This window comes from Equus asinus, chromosome 19 (assembly GCF_041296235.1).
Source record: "Equus asinus isolate D_3611 breed Donkey chromosome 19, EquAss-T2T_v2, whole genome shotgun sequence".
NCBI classification, from domain to species: domain Eukaryota; kingdom Metazoa; phylum Chordata; class Mammalia; order Perissodactyla; family Equidae; genus Equus; species Equus asinus.
Window position 1 is genome coordinate 15,579,959 of NC_091808.1, and position 18,217 is coordinate 15,598,175.

The 18,217-nt window shown below is 39.7% G+C and overlaps 1 protein-coding gene across 1 annotated transcript in view; it reads left to right on the forward strand.

The window, feature by feature from the left end:
* AP1S3 (adaptor related protein complex 1 subunit sigma 3) overlaps positions 1-18,217 on the forward strand; it is a 70,782-nt gene that overhangs the window by 37,620 nt on the left and 14,945 nt on the right. The window contains exons 2-3 of the mRNA XM_044751466.2: positions 11,533-11,711; positions 13,533-13,641. Coding sequence (XP_044607401.1) covers positions 11,533-11,711; positions 13,533-13,641 — 288 coding nt within the window. The remainder of the gene's footprint in view (positions 1-11,532; positions 11,712-13,532; positions 13,642-18,217) is intronic.

Below are 18,217 nucleotides of genomic sequence, written 5' to 3' on the forward strand. Positions count from 1 at the left end.
GAGAGCTTTCTCTGTGCTGGACTCCGCACTAAGAGGTTGACATGTGTGATATTGCATCCCCCTAACACTACTGAGGTCACTATACTATTGTCGTCCCAATTTGTAGATGAGGAGACTGAGGACCAGAAAGATCAGGTAACTTTTCCAAGTCTACTTAGCTCATAAATGACAGAGCCAGGATTCAAATGCAGACTCTCAAGCTACTTGTTACCAAAGTCTTCCCACTTAACAACCAAGCCACTCTACTGTCCCCCACCCCCTGGCTAAAGGTATGGCTTGGCTTAGTGATAGATGCTCAGCATGCCCTGAGTCAAATTTAGGTTGACCCAGTGGTAAATGCACACAGCATGCTCTGGACCAAATCTGAAACAGTGGTTGAGATACACCATTTGGCTCAATAGCATGTTAACAAGTTTTAAAATTTTAATTCTGGGCATGTAACAAGTTTGCTTCAAAGGGTCACTAAGCTAGAGTACTGGCAGATTGTCAGTGACCCTTCATCCTAAGAACATGTGTAAATGAATTCTGGGAAACAGTAGTCTGGCACGTCTTATTTCCACTTGGGGCATGCTGGTAAAATCTATGATAAGGATAGATCACAGAAAGCTTAAGCACATGACCTTTGTGGGGGGAAGGGGACTTGGCTTGTGGACGAGAAAACTGTATATGTCTGGAGCCCTTTGAGACGGTGAATACGTGAGCTGGTGAATAAGCAGTGCATATCTCTGCTTTCCACTATCCAAAAGCCCCTCTGATAGGAGTTCAGAAAGAAGATGCTTGAGAGGTAGCAGCCCTGGAGGGATGGTCTTGTGGCTTTCAGAGCAGGCTTAGAGGACGGAAATCAGGAATGATTGTTAGAGGACTCATCCCTATGTGCAAATATCAACCGTGGGGCCTTGAAGGAATGAGTGCCCAGACCAGTTGTGTGGAACATTTTTATAATGATCTAGCAGAGAGAATAGAGCCGCTGCTGCTCTTGGTTTGCAGATGCTATTAAGCTCTTCTGGCCAGAGAACTGTTAAACCACTCAGGTTAAGCTGCCAAAAGATCCTGGCACAAAGGACAAGTGCTAGTGGAGTTTGTTGCATCTGGAGAAAAGTAATTCCAGTTGTAAGCTTATGTTGCCCAATAAAACCCTGGGCTTTTTTAGGAAGGTCATCTCAAGAAAACCAATGTGTTCTCCAACTCTTATAGAACAGCCAGTTATCTACTGAGAATATTAATACAGGGCTAGTTGTCATTTCTCAAAATTCAACACTTGCACCAATATTTATTGGGTCCCTGTTATAAGCGAAGAATGGAGTTACATGTGATTCAGGAAGAAACATGCAAAACGATAAGGGAATAAGAAACCAATAGTATGAAAAGAAGCTTAAGAGACGAAACTTCTTTACTCTAAAGGTGAAGGCTGAAGGGGATATGTAATGACTTATTAATACAGGAAGGATAGCACAGAATCAGCAAAAACTTCTGTCAGTCCTCTCTCCTTAAAAATTGTATTAGGAACATTAGAGTTCAGGTCAAATCTTATATGCCTCGAAGTCAAATCAGGACATATACTGAAATGTATTACTCCACCTGGAAACTGGTAAACTAATGGTATTCTTATTCCATGAACTGGTGCAGCTTGAAAAATAAAACTGCGTCATATAAAATCTAATGATAGCTCATAACAGATGTTTAGAACAATTAACGTATTTAAGGATTTTCCTCTGAACTTTTGACTTTAATGCTGGGAGGGAGAAGGGAGAGTAGCATCTCAGAATATTTATTTAATGTCACTGTCAAGTATAGGTACTCCACCATTTCTGATTTATTCTTTTAAACATTCCTTTCTATTTTTTAATCCAAATAATGTATGTACACAGTTTAAAAAATCAAATAGAGTTAGATAATGAAAAACAGCAACCCTTCTCCTTTTCCGAGTTCTTCTCCCAGAGGTAATTACTTTCAATAATTGCAGCCATTTCTTTTGTATTTACCTCTATATTTCTAAATAATGTCCTTATGCTGGTAGCTTTCCATTCATCCTTCTTGTCGTTATCTTCTAACTTCCTGTTATGGTTATTGAGCATTTACTGCTCTTCTGTTCACACACATCCTTTCTCTCCTCTCCTTCTCCCAAAATAGTTTTAAGAACTATTATTATAATTTCTTTTTTGCATCATTTCTTTTCTTTTCCTGGAGTCTGTAAATCTTTTTCCACTTTCCTGGTCTTCTATGTATCTATCGCTGTTTTTTCCCCAGTGTGCTAACAGATCTTTCAAATGGCTATCAATATTTTTTCCAACTATACAAAGAAATGAAATGACCTATAAATTCTATTCCTCCCTCCCTCTTCTCCAGCCCCCTCCACTTCCATCTGGAATGGGTGCTTTCTTGGTCTGGTGTACGGCTGTCACTCTGGCCTGTCACCACCATATTGCTTTGGGTTCCCTGGAATCTCTTAGGCTACTCTCTTTATCTTGAGTGTTCTGAAGTTTCATGCTAATGTGCCTTAAAAATTCTTTGTGCTGGGCGCTTGATGACCCTTTCTCATCTGAAATCTCATCTCATTAGGCCTGGGGAATTTTTTTGAATTAGTTCTTTGAGATTTTCTTCCTTTCCATGATCTCTGTTTTATCTTTCTGAATATTGCATTTTCTGTATTGACCCCCTAATGGTTTTATCTTTTCCTCTAATTGTCCATCTGTTTTTTTGTTTTGTTCCAATTTCTTGGTGACTCCTTTAACTTTATTTTAGTTATCATACTTTGTAATTCTTGAGAGCTTTGTTTTCATTTTATTGATATAGGAACTCCGTCTTCTTTTAACTCATATTTGTGTGTGTGTGTGTGTGTGTGTGCGGGTGCGCGTGTGACATTTTATTCTGTTCCATGCTTTCTTACTGTAGCCAGTGGTTTATTTATTTATTTATTTTTTGCTTTTTGGTGAGGAGGTTTGGCCCTGAGCTAACATCTATTGCCAATCTTCTGCTTTTTTCCTCCCCAAATCCCCCAAACATGGTTGTATATCCAAGTTGTGGGTTATTCTAGTTCTTCTATGTGGGACACCACCACAGCATGGCTTGATGAGTGGTGTGTAGGTCCATGCCCAGGATCTGAACCAGCAAACCGCGGGCCACTGAAGCGGAGTGTGTGAACTTAACCACTCGGCCATGGGCCCGGCCCTAGTTTACTTTTTTAAAAATTTGTTCTTTTCAGTCTCTTTCTTTCGTGTTAGAGACTGTCCTAAAATGTCTGGTGATCCTTGGCCTCTGCTCATATTTGAAAGTGGGGTGCTCCCATGCTAATAGGCAGTTCTGAGGGCTTAGTCAGGTGGCTGGGAAGGCTTCATTGTTAGTACCTAGAGGTCTTTTCTCTGCCATATAGTGTCTCCAGGGAAGAATCATTCAGTCTTCTGATGGAAGAGATGCGTTTTTTTTGGTGCAACAAAGCTGGTGATAGAGGCTCAGGAACACTTCCCTCTTAAATGAAGATATATGGGTTTGTAGGCTCCGAATTAGGTTTAAGATCCAGGAGGGTTGCAAGTGTCTATAAATATTTCCTCTTAAGGGCATTGATTGTCTAAGTCCTCTGAGAGGCAATGTAAGTCTTAGGTATAAAAGAAGTATAGCATTGCACAAATTTGAGCTTCCCAGATTCGGGAAGGCCTTGCCTCATGTGAATAGCATCAACAATTGCTGCTTGCTACCCATCACTGACTCTGGAGGCCAAAGGAAGCTGTCCTAAGAGATGTTCCAGCTACATGGCCTCCGTTAAATTTCTGTATCCTTGAATAAAGCAACTGGGACCTTACTGTGGGGTATGTGTGTGTGTGGGTGTGTGCATGTGTGTGCGTGTGTGCGTGCGTGTGTGCATGTGTGCATGTGTGTGTTCTTTCTTAGCTGTAGTCCTTGGAAATGCTGCAGGTAGCCAATGCCTACTACTCTGTAGGTGGACCGTTAGCCAGTCTCCCTGTTTTCAGAACCGTGTTTATCTGCTGTCTTCTGGGGTTATGGCACCCCCAAGTGTCACTCTCAGGCATTCTCTGGGGACAGTTGGCTGGTTTCTTTTCAGAATCACCTCTTAAGTTATACCTTCCGCTACTTTGCTAAGTCACTTATCACTCTTCTCTCTCCTTCCATCTTCCAAAGATTTGTTGAAATCTCTTCCTTGCTATCATCTCCTCTGACCTTCCCTTAGTCTTTAGGGTCCAACACAATTTTGAAAATTCTACTACTGTCATTTTCGTGGCCTTTTAGGACGTAAAGGCCCGTGGTTAACTCACTGTGTTTACCTTGCTATTTCTTTTGACTCTTTATCACAATTATAAGTTCTTCAAGGTAAAGAACCAGGTCTTGTATTTGTATGTTTTATAGTGCAAAGAGTAGGCACTCAGTAAATATGGGTTGAATGAATAAATGATCTGTGCTTGAAGGTCTCTCTGAAATATAGTTATTTTAGCTGCCGATGTGATTATTTCTTCTGATATTGTCTCAAGTTGATCTTGCAATGAGGGGAGAGTATTGACTGCCAGGTGGAGGCGTTTCAAATTGACACCCATGACCGAGTGAGGCATACCCCTCTGTTTCACTTGCTTATTTAATTTGTCGCATTAAGAAAAAGAAGTTTGTGTTCATTCCTGCTTCAGAGGGGGCATCTTACCCGGCCCTTTTTGAAGGTCAGCTCTCTGTTTACAAAGCCATAGTTTGATATGCCCAAAGGTCCACTCCAAATAGTTGGTTCCCACACTTAGGAAAAAATTATTTCTAATGTATTAGTATTCTTCCTGGGACCCAACATTCTCCAAGAGTTTAAATATGAACACTAACTAAAAAGCTGTTTTTCTGTTAACATTTCCTTACTGACTCGCCTCGTGTTGAAATATTTTTTCCTGATTTTTCATCTCGTTGTGGATGACCTCTTCACTAGGGTTAGTGTCTATATCATTGTCCCCTCCATCTTCCTCCTCCTCCTCCTCCTCCTTTTAGCCACACCCAATAGCAAGAAATGCATTTTACACCTCTACCCAGTAGTAGTCTGTGCAAATGGAACAGAAGTTTCTTGAAACACACACCCTCAATATATGTGATTGCTCTGATATGTTCTGTTCTGCTCTATTTCATTAAAAATATGCCAGCTGTGATCCACCAAATTTGTCACTTAACCCACTGGATTGCAGCCTGCTGTTGCGAAAACAATGCTCTCGTTAGTGTGAATAAAGCCTGAGCTACAGGTCTGTGCTTCCTCGCTCATTTACTTTCTTCATTTCCTTGGCAGAATTAAATAACATTGTTTTGAAATTAGAGAAAAATAACTACTAGGGCTCCTCCATCTTAACACGGCAACAATGATCATTTTTATATATTCCTTGTCTACCCTCTCTGTCCTCATTCTTACGTCACTGGCCTCATGGTCATAGGACCAGCAGACGGGCTGTGCACTCAGTTTGTCTGGTTACACAGTCCTACGGGGTCTCCTGATTGGTGGGCAGTCTCCTTCAGGTATTGTTTTATTTGTGAAAGAACTTTGACATTTACTTAGTATTTGGTTCTCAGATAGAATGCTGACTGATTTTTATTGAACTCACGAATACTCTTTTCATTAAGCATTTTTCTAATTATAAAATTATGCATATGAATTCTGGAAAATGCAAGCAAGTGCAAAGAAGAAAATAACATTTATAATTCCACTATTCAAAGGTAAATACTGTTATCAATTTAGTGTGTTTCCTTTGTATAATTTCTATGCAACTATAGTTTTACTTTGTCGCTATAATATTCCATGACTATTTTATAGTCTGTTTCATTTTAACTTAACCTTATACCATAAGCATTTTCACTTCACTGAAGTCATTTAACAAATACCACTTAAAAATTTCTCTTTTATTGGCAATTTAGGTAGTTTTTCCAGTTTTATTCGTTTTTTGTGTGTTACTATAAAGAAGTACGGTTAACATCGAATGGCTAAATATTTCTCCTTAAGATAGATATTAAAAGTAGACTTACTGGGTCAAAAGGTATGGGCACCTTTGGACTCTTGACACTGACTGCTGAGTTACTTTTCTGAAAGGTTGGAATTCTAGAGAGGGCCATTGTTTTGTAAAGATGAGAGAGGTTTAGAGTTATTCAGCCTCTACATGTAAGAAGTCCTAGAAGAGAGGGGCAGAAATTGACAGTGTTGGAATGACAAAGCTACATTCCCAAAGAGATAGGTGAGGGTTGAAAGCCAAAGTAGAAGATGATGTGGTGTTTCCTGACATAGGAAGAAAATAAGTTGGCTGGGCATGGGTATGACCAAGTTTGTGCATATGGGTGTACACATGTGGGAGGAGCGGGGGAAATCCAGCAGAATGCTTTTTATCCTCTTGGCTTTTATCTTCTTCTCAGAGTTAGGGAGTGAGGATGGAGATAGGGAGTATGAGGGGCATGGTAGAGACTTGGAATAACCCATGTGGGGAATGGAGGGGGGAGTTGCTTAGCAACCCTTTACATGAAGAGGGACATGGAAAGTTTCCAGGTTACACTGGAGATTGGGCAGAGGTGGACCATCATACATTCAAGCTAATTCTAATGTGTAAACTCCTCTGTGATTTTTCCCAGGGGTGCCTGATGCCTCAGTATAGAAGCAATGATGAGAGCGCATGGGCTGATTTGGGTTAGGAATTTGCGGGGTGGCTGTAGAGGCTGGAAAAAATGCTAGGGAGGTGAGGACCCTAGCAATAGGGTTGTTTAAGTGATGTATTGTGGGATCTGGGCCACCAGAGGAAGGGCTTGTCAGGTTGATGGTACTGGAGGAAAGGAACAAATTCTGTGTATTTTTATTTACAGCTCAGATCATGAAATATAAGCTAAAGAGGTGGTGTTCATGGTGTAACAGTGTTGGGGAGAGGAAGAGGTTCCTGGATACCTCTCTTCTTGGAAGCTGGTTATGGGTCCTCTACATGCTTCAGGTCAGGAGCAGGGAGATTTGCAAACATTAAGAACCAAAGCTGCTATTGGAAGCCCTCACTGTCTTCAACTAGAAGGCAGATGCTATCACTGATTCAGAGCCGTGGACAAAACAGATTGGTCCTAGTCTCCTTTTTGCTTCCTTCAAAGGCCTGGTTGTGCCTCCCTGGACATGCTTCAGAAATAGATGATTACGAAAACACCCAGACTGATTTGCATTATGGGTCAAAGTGAGAATTTGGGGTGGTGCCCAAGTAGGTCAAGGATTGTTCTAGTGGACACTCTGAAGACAAGGAACGCTTGGACTAATCTGACATGCTGGGTTTGAGGGATCCTCTGTGACAGAACCACGCCCCTCAAAAGGGCTGCTGATGGAAGGGCCTCCTTCTGGGACAGGGATGGGAGACCTTGGTGAAGCTAGTTGCCTGCCTGAGGCCGGAGCACTGGGCCAGATATAAGAAGTCACCCCTGCTCAACACCCTCCTTTGTATTTTATAGTTCTTTACGGTGATGTTTCCCAGAACAGTATTACCAGTCAGTCTGTCCATCACGTCTTTCATCTCAGCAATATTACAGAAAGAGAATGACCGAGTGTTGTTTTCTGAAGTTAGATGAAGTTTGTTTAAGACGTCAGCTTGAATTTAACTTGGCTCTTTTTAAATATTGAAAAAACACTTCCGATTGCCTTTTTTCCTACTCTCAAGCGAATGCTAATCAAAACTGTTATTTGATTAACCTCTTGAAACACTTTATGCAAATATGCCTTGAATGACTAAACTGATAAATTGGATAAAATTAATTGCTGGAGGTGATGAACTCTTGTGAATCGTTACAATTCCTTCCGCTGGTTCTCAAGCCACACTCTTAACTCTGGAGACGTCACAGGCACCAGACACCACAACACAAGCTCTGGTTCCTGCTCAGAGCAGAACTTGAGAGGACCAAATCTTTCAGCACTGTCTTAGGCTATGCAGTTATGGGATAACCTAAAACCTATTTGTTGCTTCTTTTTAATTTGGAAAGCATTTTTCTGTTTTATACGGGCTTTATTGAAGTGTGTATTATGTTTCTGATCATCCTTTCTCTTTGAATTCGTTGTTGGAATGAAAAATTGCTCTTTGTTGATTGTTCCACACTGTTGATCCTTATTTAAGAAGGCAGGTCCTTGGTCTTGAGAGAAGGTTGCAACAGAGAAGGACTAGAAAGGAATCCACAATTAAACCAGCAATAGTTGCAGCCCCTCACTTTGGACATTGATCTGAGCACCCGAAATTAAAAGTAACATTTAACCTATGAAGAAATCCCAGAGGAATTGCAATGATAATTTTGAGAGCTCAAAAATAGAACCAATGAAGACACGAAACCAGGGTCATTTCTTCTGGAAGGAAAGGTCTCCGGCTAGACTTAAAGGCCGTCTTCAAACATGTGAAGTTAGTTCCTCCAAGGATAGTGAAATATTATCTGTTTATATACTCTGTGAATAAAATCAAGGAAAATTCGATTAAGTTATAGTAGAGGAGATTTAGATTAGATGGGAAGAAGAAAATTTTCTGACAGGAAATGCAAAGGGAACACCAAGAAAATGTCTGCATTTCATTTTTCTAGTAAAGAAATCTGACCATTCATTAGACATTGGATTGAATAGTCTTATCTACTGTGATGATCTCAAGCTGAGCTTTATTCTCAAGATCCTGAGGTTTTATGTTTCTATCACCATTTGATTTATACCTTTAGAATGTTACTTTTATGATTATCTGTTCTTGGAAGCAAAATAGCTCTCAATATGATTCTTAGAAAACAGTAAGTGTGTTCCATTATTGAATTATCTGTGCCTGTGCTGATAGTGAAATGGGTATTTAAGAAAATGCTGTGTTCTAAACACATATTTACAATTCCACACTGAGAGTGATTTTTCTTAAAGTTGCTAGATGAGCTGGGCTTTTAAACTTGCTTTCTCTTCACTTGCAATGTCTTGGACCTCAATTCCTTGTCATAACAGATGTTTCCTTTCGAAGACAGAGTATAGCTTATTAAGAACACTTTAAATTCTAGAGGCTGGGGGTAGAGAAAGCTCTGAAGAAAGAGCCTGGTTTCTTTTGGCCCCAGATAGCGCCACCTAGTGAGTTTTTATGACTCATGCTGTGACATTCAGAGCCAAACCTCAGTAAAAGGGGTTGAATATTCTATTTGTAAAGTCTTTTTAAAATTTAATTATTTGTTTCCCAGTATATATTGTTCCCTCCATGACACAATTAACCCCAACAATGAATTTTATTTTTCAAAAAACAAAACAAAAACCCAACAAAATCAATTATGATTCTAAATGTCAACTTCTCATGCTATGGACTGAGAAAACTTAATCTCTCATAAAAGAAAGGTCAGACCATCTGACAACTCGTGAAAAGCAAGTCTACCACTCCTCTAAGATACCAAGGTAAACTTATGCATGTTACTATGTCTTCTACTCATTTAAAGCTTTTAAAATTCATTGAAATATGAACATTCATTTCAAATACACATTTGAAAACTTAATTGAAAAATAAAGTCAGATTGCTTCCCAGTGTAGCCAACATACTATCTAAATTGTTAAAAATCCATTGTGATGCCAAAGACAATTGTAACTTGAGATGGTTGATTCTAAAGCTCTCAGCCAAGTAATCCACAAAGTGGAGTAAAGAGCTCACATTTAAAACTTAGTTTGATCTTTGACAAAGGTGTCAAGAACACACAATGGGGAAAGGACAGTCATTTCAGTAAATGTTGCTGGGAAGACTGGTTTCCACGTGCAGAAGAATGAAATTGGACCCTGATCTCACTCTATATGCGAAAACCAATTCAAAACGGATTTAAGACTTAAATGTAGGACCTAAAACTGTAAAACTACTGGAAGAAAACACAGGGAAAAAGCTTCTTGACATTGGTCTTTGCAGTGATATCTTGGATACGATCCCAAAGGTGTGGGCAGGAAAGCACAAATAGACAAATGGTATTGCATCGAACTGAAAAAATTCTGCACAGCAAAGGAAACAATCAACAGAGCAAAGAGACAACATATGGAATGGAAGAAAATATTTGCAAACTATAAATCTGTTAAACAGTTAATATCCAAAATATTCAAGGCACTCAAATCAATAGCAAGAAAACAAATAACTTGATTTAAAAATGGGCAAAGGCTCTGAATTGACATTTCTCCAAAGAAGATATACAGATGGCCAACAGGTACATGAAAAGGTGTCCAGCATCACTAATCATCAGGGAAATGCAAATCAAAACCACAATGGGATATCACCTCACATCTGTTAGAATGCCTATTATCAAAAAGACAAAAGATAACAAGTATTGGTGAGGATGTAGAGAAAAAGGAACCCTTGGACATTGTGGGTGGGAATGTAAATTGGTACAACCCTTATGGAAAACAGCATTGAGGGTCCTCAAAGAATTAAAATTAGAATGACCATATGATCCAGCAATCTCACTTCTGGGTATATTTCCAAAGGAAATGAAATCAGTATCTTGAAGAGATATCTGCACCCCTATGTTCATTGCAGCATTATTCACAATAGCCAATATATGGGATCAATCTAAGTGTCCATCAACAGAAGAATGGATAAAGAAAATGTGGTATATATATACACAATGTAATATTATTCAACCATAAAAAAGAAGGAAATCCTGTCATTTGCGATATCACCGATGAATCTGGGAGACATCATGCTAAATGAAATAAGCCAGGCACAGAAGGACAAATACTGCGTGATCTCACTTATATGTGAAATCTAAAAAAGCCAAACTCATAGAAGCAGAGAGTAGGATGGTTACTAGGAGCAGAGAGGTAGGGCAAAGGGGGGATGTTGGTCAAAGGGTACAAAGTTGCAGTTATAAGATAGATAAGTCTAGAGATCTAATATGCAGCATCATGACAATGGTTAATAATACTGTATTGAGTACTGGAAATTTGCTAAGAGTATATTTCTGGTGTCATCACACACAAAAATGGTAATTGTTTGAGGAATGATTATGTTAATTAGCTTAACTGCAGTAATCACTTCACTATGTATAGGTATATCAAATCATCGTGTTGGACACCTTAAACATATACAATTTTTATTTTAAAAAGAATATGATCCCTTTCTCACTGTCTCATTCTTTCCCCTTGCTTCATCCTCATCTTCTTCCCTTACTTCTCTCCTTTATTTCTCTATTATCATTCTGTTTCTATACGATATGGAAGTGGCATGTAATTTTTTTAAAGTAAATTCTTCCCATGTTTTAAACTTTTTTTGGCTTATGAAGGAAGAATTTGAGTTTTCTCGAAAGAGTTTTATACTTCCTTGATCTATTTTTCTCCCAATAATGAATGTAAAAGGAATTAAAGAACTTGTCTTTCCCCTATAATATAAATAAGCTATGTTTACTATGTACACATTTCTTTGTTCTCTGATGGGTTAAATGTAATTTGTCAAATGAGATAGTTTTCAGGCTGGTATTATTTCATCTGTTCAGAATTATAATCTTTTGTAAACCCTGCCATTGAATTTCAGTGTCTACAGAGAATGATTTGGTTGACCAAATTCTGCTTTTGCTGTCCTTTATTTGTTCTAGATACATTTCATATTGCTCTTCAGTCGACAAGGGAAATTACGGCTGCAGAAATGGTACACTACTCTCCCTGACAAAGAAAGGAAAAAGATCACCCGGGAAATTGTACAGATCATTCTCTCTCGTGGCCAGAGGACAAGCAGTTTTATTGACTGGAAGGAGCTAAAACTTGTTTATAAAAGGTGTGAGTAACTTTATGAGAACTGGGTTTCTCATTATTGCTTTGGTTTGTTGAATCCTGAATGTTTTAGATTGCGACACCAATTCCATCATTTACTGAAAGCTTGGAAGGCTGGAACCCAAATATTGGTAGCAATAGACTAACTAGAAAAGAGCCATCATTTGTTGAAAGGCCTTCCACGTGCCAGGATGGATTCTAGGTGCTTAGTCCACGTGTTGCTGATGCACACATGCATTCAAGAAATGTCTTATGAGTACCTATTAAATTCCCAGCACTGTTGGCTTCAGTAGTGAACAAGACCCAGAACATTCCTGTTCTCATGGAGCTTACTCATTGGTTAAGTAAACAAAACATTTTCAGTGAGTAACAAATGCTCGAAAAAAATGCAGGATAATGTGATAGAGAGATAGGGAGCTCTTATTATAGCTGTTATTACTCATATTTGCCGATGAGCAAACTGAAGCTGCAGGGGGTTTAAGTAATTAGTCCCCCATCACAGTAACTGAGTGGTAATTAGCAGAGCCAGGATTCAAATCCAGATCTTTCTGGCTTTAAAGCCTATGTATTGTCTCTTTACTGCACTAACTTGCCATGGCAGGACAATACTGGAAAGGAACCTCATTTTCTAGATGAGGAAATGGAGGCCCCAAGAGGTAAAGTAATTTTGCCAATAAAGGCCCAGATAATTGATGCCCAAGCCAACACCAGAACACAGCTGACCTGACCCTCCATCCAATGTCCTACGGCAACCTCTAGAAGAAAAATGCACATTAGAAAGGCTCTTGTAAGGAGTGTTTATAAAAGCTGAAGGAGAAATGTGGAGGTAACCTCTGCAGACTACATTTGATGGATTAAATTACCGGGAAGTGCCTGGGAAAAGCTCCTTCTGTTGAGTCTAAAGTCAAAACCTTCAGTACTAGCATCCTGATAGATGTCAGCGAGGGCCCTTTATAACAAGCATCCCAGGGATGGAGAGGCAAAGTCCCAGAAAGTACTTGCCAGCAAGAAATTTCTCACTACTCCCTGCGGGCTGGTTTCTGAAACTTTGGGTTCATTTGTCATTTAAACCATTGTATAAAAAATAGGCTTCAGCAGTTCTCTCAATGGATATTTACAGGTACTGGGTACACAACTGTGAACCAGGCAGACTCAGTACCGGCCTATGGGAAGCCACTGATCTAGTGGAGGAGAGACAGGCTGTGAAATGGCAACAAAGAGCACTAGATGCTATGGTGGGGGAGGTCCAGGGCTGCATGGAAGGGACATCCAATCCTCTCAGAGAGGATAGAGATTTCCTGGTGGAAATGACATCCAAGCTCAGAGCTACAGGAGAAATGGGAGTTAGCCACACGAATGAGGATGGGGAAGGGTATGTCAGGCAGAAGAAACACACAGGGGAGGGGAGGACTTGACAAAGCTGAGGACGGGAGATGTGTCCAGAATGACCACAGTACAGTCTGAAGTGAGAGGGTGGGCACCGGGGAGCCCAGAGACCCCTGGTCAACAGTTTGGAGCTTAGAAAAGACAGTTTGAAAGCTGGGGAGGGGAAGAATCAAAGGACCCTGTCCCCTGATCATAGCTCTTCAAGGCAAGTTTTCTTTAGACCTGTCACGTAATTAACAGAAATATTCCAATCACCACCATATTGTTCTATATTCTATTTTACCTTTTGAGAGGACTTGGATGTGATGAGTAAAGATTTCATTCTTGGGCTTGGACGGGGAGCCTCTCTGGAGGGGAGGAGGTAACTTTGCATATTCATTGGGGAGAAACTTCATGTTTAATGTGTCCTTGTGCTTTACTTTATTTTTTTCTTTTCAAGGTATGCTAGTTTATATTTTTGCTGTGCAGTAGAAAATCAGGACAATGAGCTCTTGACACTTGAGATTGTGCATCGTTATGTGGAGTTGCTGGACAAATACTTTGGAAATGTAAGTGTTGTGCTGGTCTGTTAGAATTAGTCCGTTTCCATCTCACCTCTTCGCTTCTCTTTCATCACATTCCTTTTCTCTCTCAAGTCTAAGATATGAATTACATTCGTGCCAAGGATCAGCATACAAGGTGTTTCCAAATGAAAGATCCAAAGCTTTCAGGAGGCACATGATGTCTCTATCTTCAGACCACAACCACACTAGAGACCTTCTTTCAATAAACCAGAATTTAATTGTGAAGGATTCCTTGATATTTTGTCCCTTCTTCTTCATTGGCTTTGTCATCTCTCTTCTGTTTTGACTTTTTAATCCCCTCTCTCACTTCTTTTACTAAGCTACAAATATTTTTTAATATTATTTCTACTTAAGAAAAAAACACCAAACGAATAAACAACCAAAACCAAAATCTTCCTTCTTCCCATTGCTATTCCATCTCCATGCATTTACTGCCAAGTAATAGACTACATGGTATCCCCAATCCTCAGAACTCATTCACTCCACAGAAGTTTACAGCTTGGCTTCCATCTTTACTGCTCCAAGGAAATCGTAAAGTTACCACTGGCCCCTTGCTAATGGTTGACAATAGTGATGCTGCTCAAATCTTCACCTCCCTTAGACACTTTGCAGCACTGGATCCTTGCGCTTCACAACTCTTCTTTAAATTCGCTCCTTGTTTTTCCATGACACTGAGTCCTGCTGATTCTGGTCTTTGGTTTCTGGAAGACCCCTCCTTGGTTCCTTCACCTGAGCTCCCTTCCTCTGCTGCCCTCTAAATGCCTCAGGCTCTTCCGACTCCCCTTGTGTGTCTGTTTGACTTTCTCTCTTGGCAATCCATTTCCAGATGACTCTTCGTCACTTTCTTGATGATGATCTTCACTGGGCTTCTCACAGTCGTCTCAGGATAATGTGACAAGAGCCAAACTCATCATCTTCTGAAAACCTGTTCTGTCTTGTGTTTGAATTTATTGTGTCCCAGGATCCTTCACTGCAAAAGGGCGCTGTTTCTTTCTTCTTTCCCCACCTTTTACTAAAATCTGCCCCTGTCTATTCAAATTGGACTAAAATTCATCTTACTCCACTCACATGAGTGTAGGTTTACTTGGGATGCAGTTTTGCTTTACTTTTAAACCTTGTCTCTGGCCCTTTTTGCCCCTGGGCCTCATCTCTGCTTCCCTTCCCTGGCCTCTTAGGTACCATCTTCCTTACAAAGCACAGATCCAGGGAGACATTCCTTCTTGGTCACTTTCCATTGCCTATAATGAATAAAATTCAAGCTTCTTAGCCTGGCTTCTAAGCTTTCTAAATATCGATCCCAGAACCACTTCTCCAACCTTCTGGCTCTTTTCTCTTTACATCCCTCATATATCCAGTGCTCCCGTGACACAGAGCAGCCTTGGCTTATCCTTAACTTGTACAGGATTTGCTTGACCATCACATTGCTAGTCGCTCTCAAGATCATGACCTGGGACCCCTTGTTTGTTTTTTCAACACTCGTAACCAGCCCTGGGCCAGATTTAGCAAAAGTTCGAGAAACGTTTCACAGTTTCACAGAATCCAGTTCACAGTCTCAAGAAATAAATGGTTGGATTTGGAAAATGTTTTCTTCTCAGTAATACTCTCTTCCTGGTTCCCTCATTCACTGAAGATTTTTATTCAGTGTTGTTGGGAGAATTTGCCTTCAGGAGAGTTTTCTGTGTTTAATTTAATGGAATGAGCTGCATTTGCAGTACTGGATGGGGTTTTATGAGATTTGTTACAACACTTTTCACAACGATGAGTATTTGAAAGGTTTCTGAAAGAATTTTCCTGCCCACTCTCTCTCCCTCTCTTTTATTCCTTTTTTTCCTTTGTAAATGATGTTTTAGACCTAAAATGTTGCTTTAGGGATTTCAGTTGTTGGTCTGTATATAGAAGTCGTAAGACAGCCAGGCCATTTTTCGTTTGCTTTCTCCTGGCTCACCAAGTTTATTTTCATTTTTTTAAAGAGATATTTGTAAATATATACTGGCATGTGTTCCAACTTGAGATTATTTAATTTTATGCTTTCTGTTATTCAAATGAATGCTGACATTTGGGTACTTTTGAAATAAACTGCAGACTTTGCCTTTTGCAAAGGCCAGAAGGAGCGTTCCCGAGGCCCAGCTTTCCCATAACCTGCCTTTTCGCCCTCATTTCTGCACTCTGATTCGACCTCTTGTGTTTTCCTAGATTTACCCAACTGTGACAGTGTGAATTGGGGTTGAATTTCGATCTCAATCTTATCTGACCAAATTTCAGAACATGTTGCTTTCTCAAAAGAATTTGAGTCACCTTCACTAATGCTAAGCCCAGATAAAGTGTAAGGAGAATCAGAATGAATTCCTATTTCTCTAACATTAATTTTTCATCCTATTTTGGCATACCTTTAGAAGCTCTGTCTTTGTCATGAACCAAAATTTAATTCACTAAAAAATTCAATGAATCTTTCATTAAGCTAAGAGCAGCTAAGAGCAATTCAAGGCTATATGCCCAGTGGTGTTCAGTTCTTATTAATTAACAGTGATGAGCAAAGCTTATACTACTGATTCTCATTGACATCATCTCAGGAATAATATATTTCTCTTTGGCTTTCTTTTCCTCTTGTGTTAATACTGATGGTTTCCTTATAATTATCCAAGAGAAAACTTTGTGTTGAGTTTCTCTTATAACACTGGAAAATATTGCCTTCCTATGACAGATAAGTCAAAATCTCTGGCTGCTAAGTTATGTATTTTTTTGAGTACCATTCAATTCCAAGGAGATTTATAAGGATTAAATGGTTAATCTTTCCATCTTCAGTAAGTAGCGTTAACCCCAATTTATAGAGGCTCAGAGGAAACGCCTCAGTCTCACAGTAGATAAGGGTCTTTTTGAGGATTGGACACCAGCCGTATTTTCCCATTACAGACCGTCGTGTGAGTTTTTGCTGACGGACTTGGAGGGTGTGGGTGTTGCTGTCTCAGAGAGGTTTAATCTTGATGGATGGACTTTTCTTGTAAGAGGAGGAGCTCTTGAGTCCTGCTGGATCCTGGTGTCAGCCTGCTCACTGACCAGACCCATGCTTTGGCCCATCCTACATCTCTATTTTCAGATACGAATAATGACACTCAAAAAGGTTAATAGGAAGATTTACTTTGCTAATCTCAGGGGGCTCTTGTGATGGTCCAAGAGATAATTTAACAATACTGTATAAACTGTCAATTGCTATGGAGTTGTACCTCACATTATCATTATTATTTTGTATATAGTTTTATACATTTACTGTCTATAACTTGAAACTTTTTGTATTTACTTTAGAACAGAATTCAGTAAGGGGAGGTCCCTCTTAGGCTCTATCCACATGGATTTAGTTATTGAAATGCCAGAAATAATCTCACTATGTCACATATTCTGCCTTAAGAGAAGACCCTCTGGCCAAATTACTATAAAGCACAAAGCTAGGAGATCAAAGATCAAGTTAAATGATCACTGTTCCTGCCTTTTATAAGCTTTCCTCTAGAATATAGATACATGAGAAAATGAGAAAAAACAATTAGGTAAGGGGCTCATGTGTTTATTAACATGGAAGCCACTGTTTTTGCATAATTTGATGGAGTGCAGTCATTTGAACAACAAGGGCATATTTCTCATGTGCCTGGATAGCTTCCTTAAGGTGGAATTAGAAATATTTGAGTAATTTGGCTTTAGCTGAAGAAACCTGCCTTTGGTCCAAGGTTCTTCTGAGATGTTTTCTCTTCTTACTCTCAGATACTATAACCCCTTGGGGTCAGACTCGAAGAATAACCATAGAGTAGCGTTTGGAGTATATGAAATAGTTGCTCATTGGTAACATTCTCTGTGATGCCAATAACACTTGTGCATCCATTTCGCTTATGATCTGGAGGTAGTAGCTGTATATCCACACTGGGTATGTGTGTGTTTTGTGTGTATCTGACTTTGCATACCACCTTACCTTATCTGCATCCCTTGAAACTAGATGCAATAAACTGATTGCCCCGTGGCTGCTGGCGAGCCCTGCAGGCTTGGGGATGGGTTGTTGCTCTGAGAGCGGGTATGCAAAGTTCCTAGAGAACTTGCGTTAGTATCTGTCAGGTTCACTTTGCAGGATGCTGATTGCTGTTTTCTGCTAATGAGGCTCCTGTCTGTCTTGGATTCCTGGTCTACACCTGCCTGGAACTCTGAGGTTCCTCAGCTCTTATAACTCCTGACTTCCTGCCTCTTCTGACCTCTGGTAACTGCTTACTTCTTCTACCTTGTTACATGTGAATGGTTGTCTGATCTACTGTGCTTTGTTTTTGTGTATTTATATTGTTTAACATTTATAAATAATGTATATTTTTTACATATCCTTCTAGACATATACAGTTTTTTAATGGAATTGTGTTATGCATATTATTCTGCAACTTTTTTCCCCCTTTACAAGTCTGTCTTGGAGCTGATTCTGTATCTGTCCATGGAAATCTACCTCATTGTTTCCAACATAGAATTCCCATGGTATACCATACCATACCAGGTAGGGGTATACCATACTTTATTTAAACAATTCCTTTATGGATGG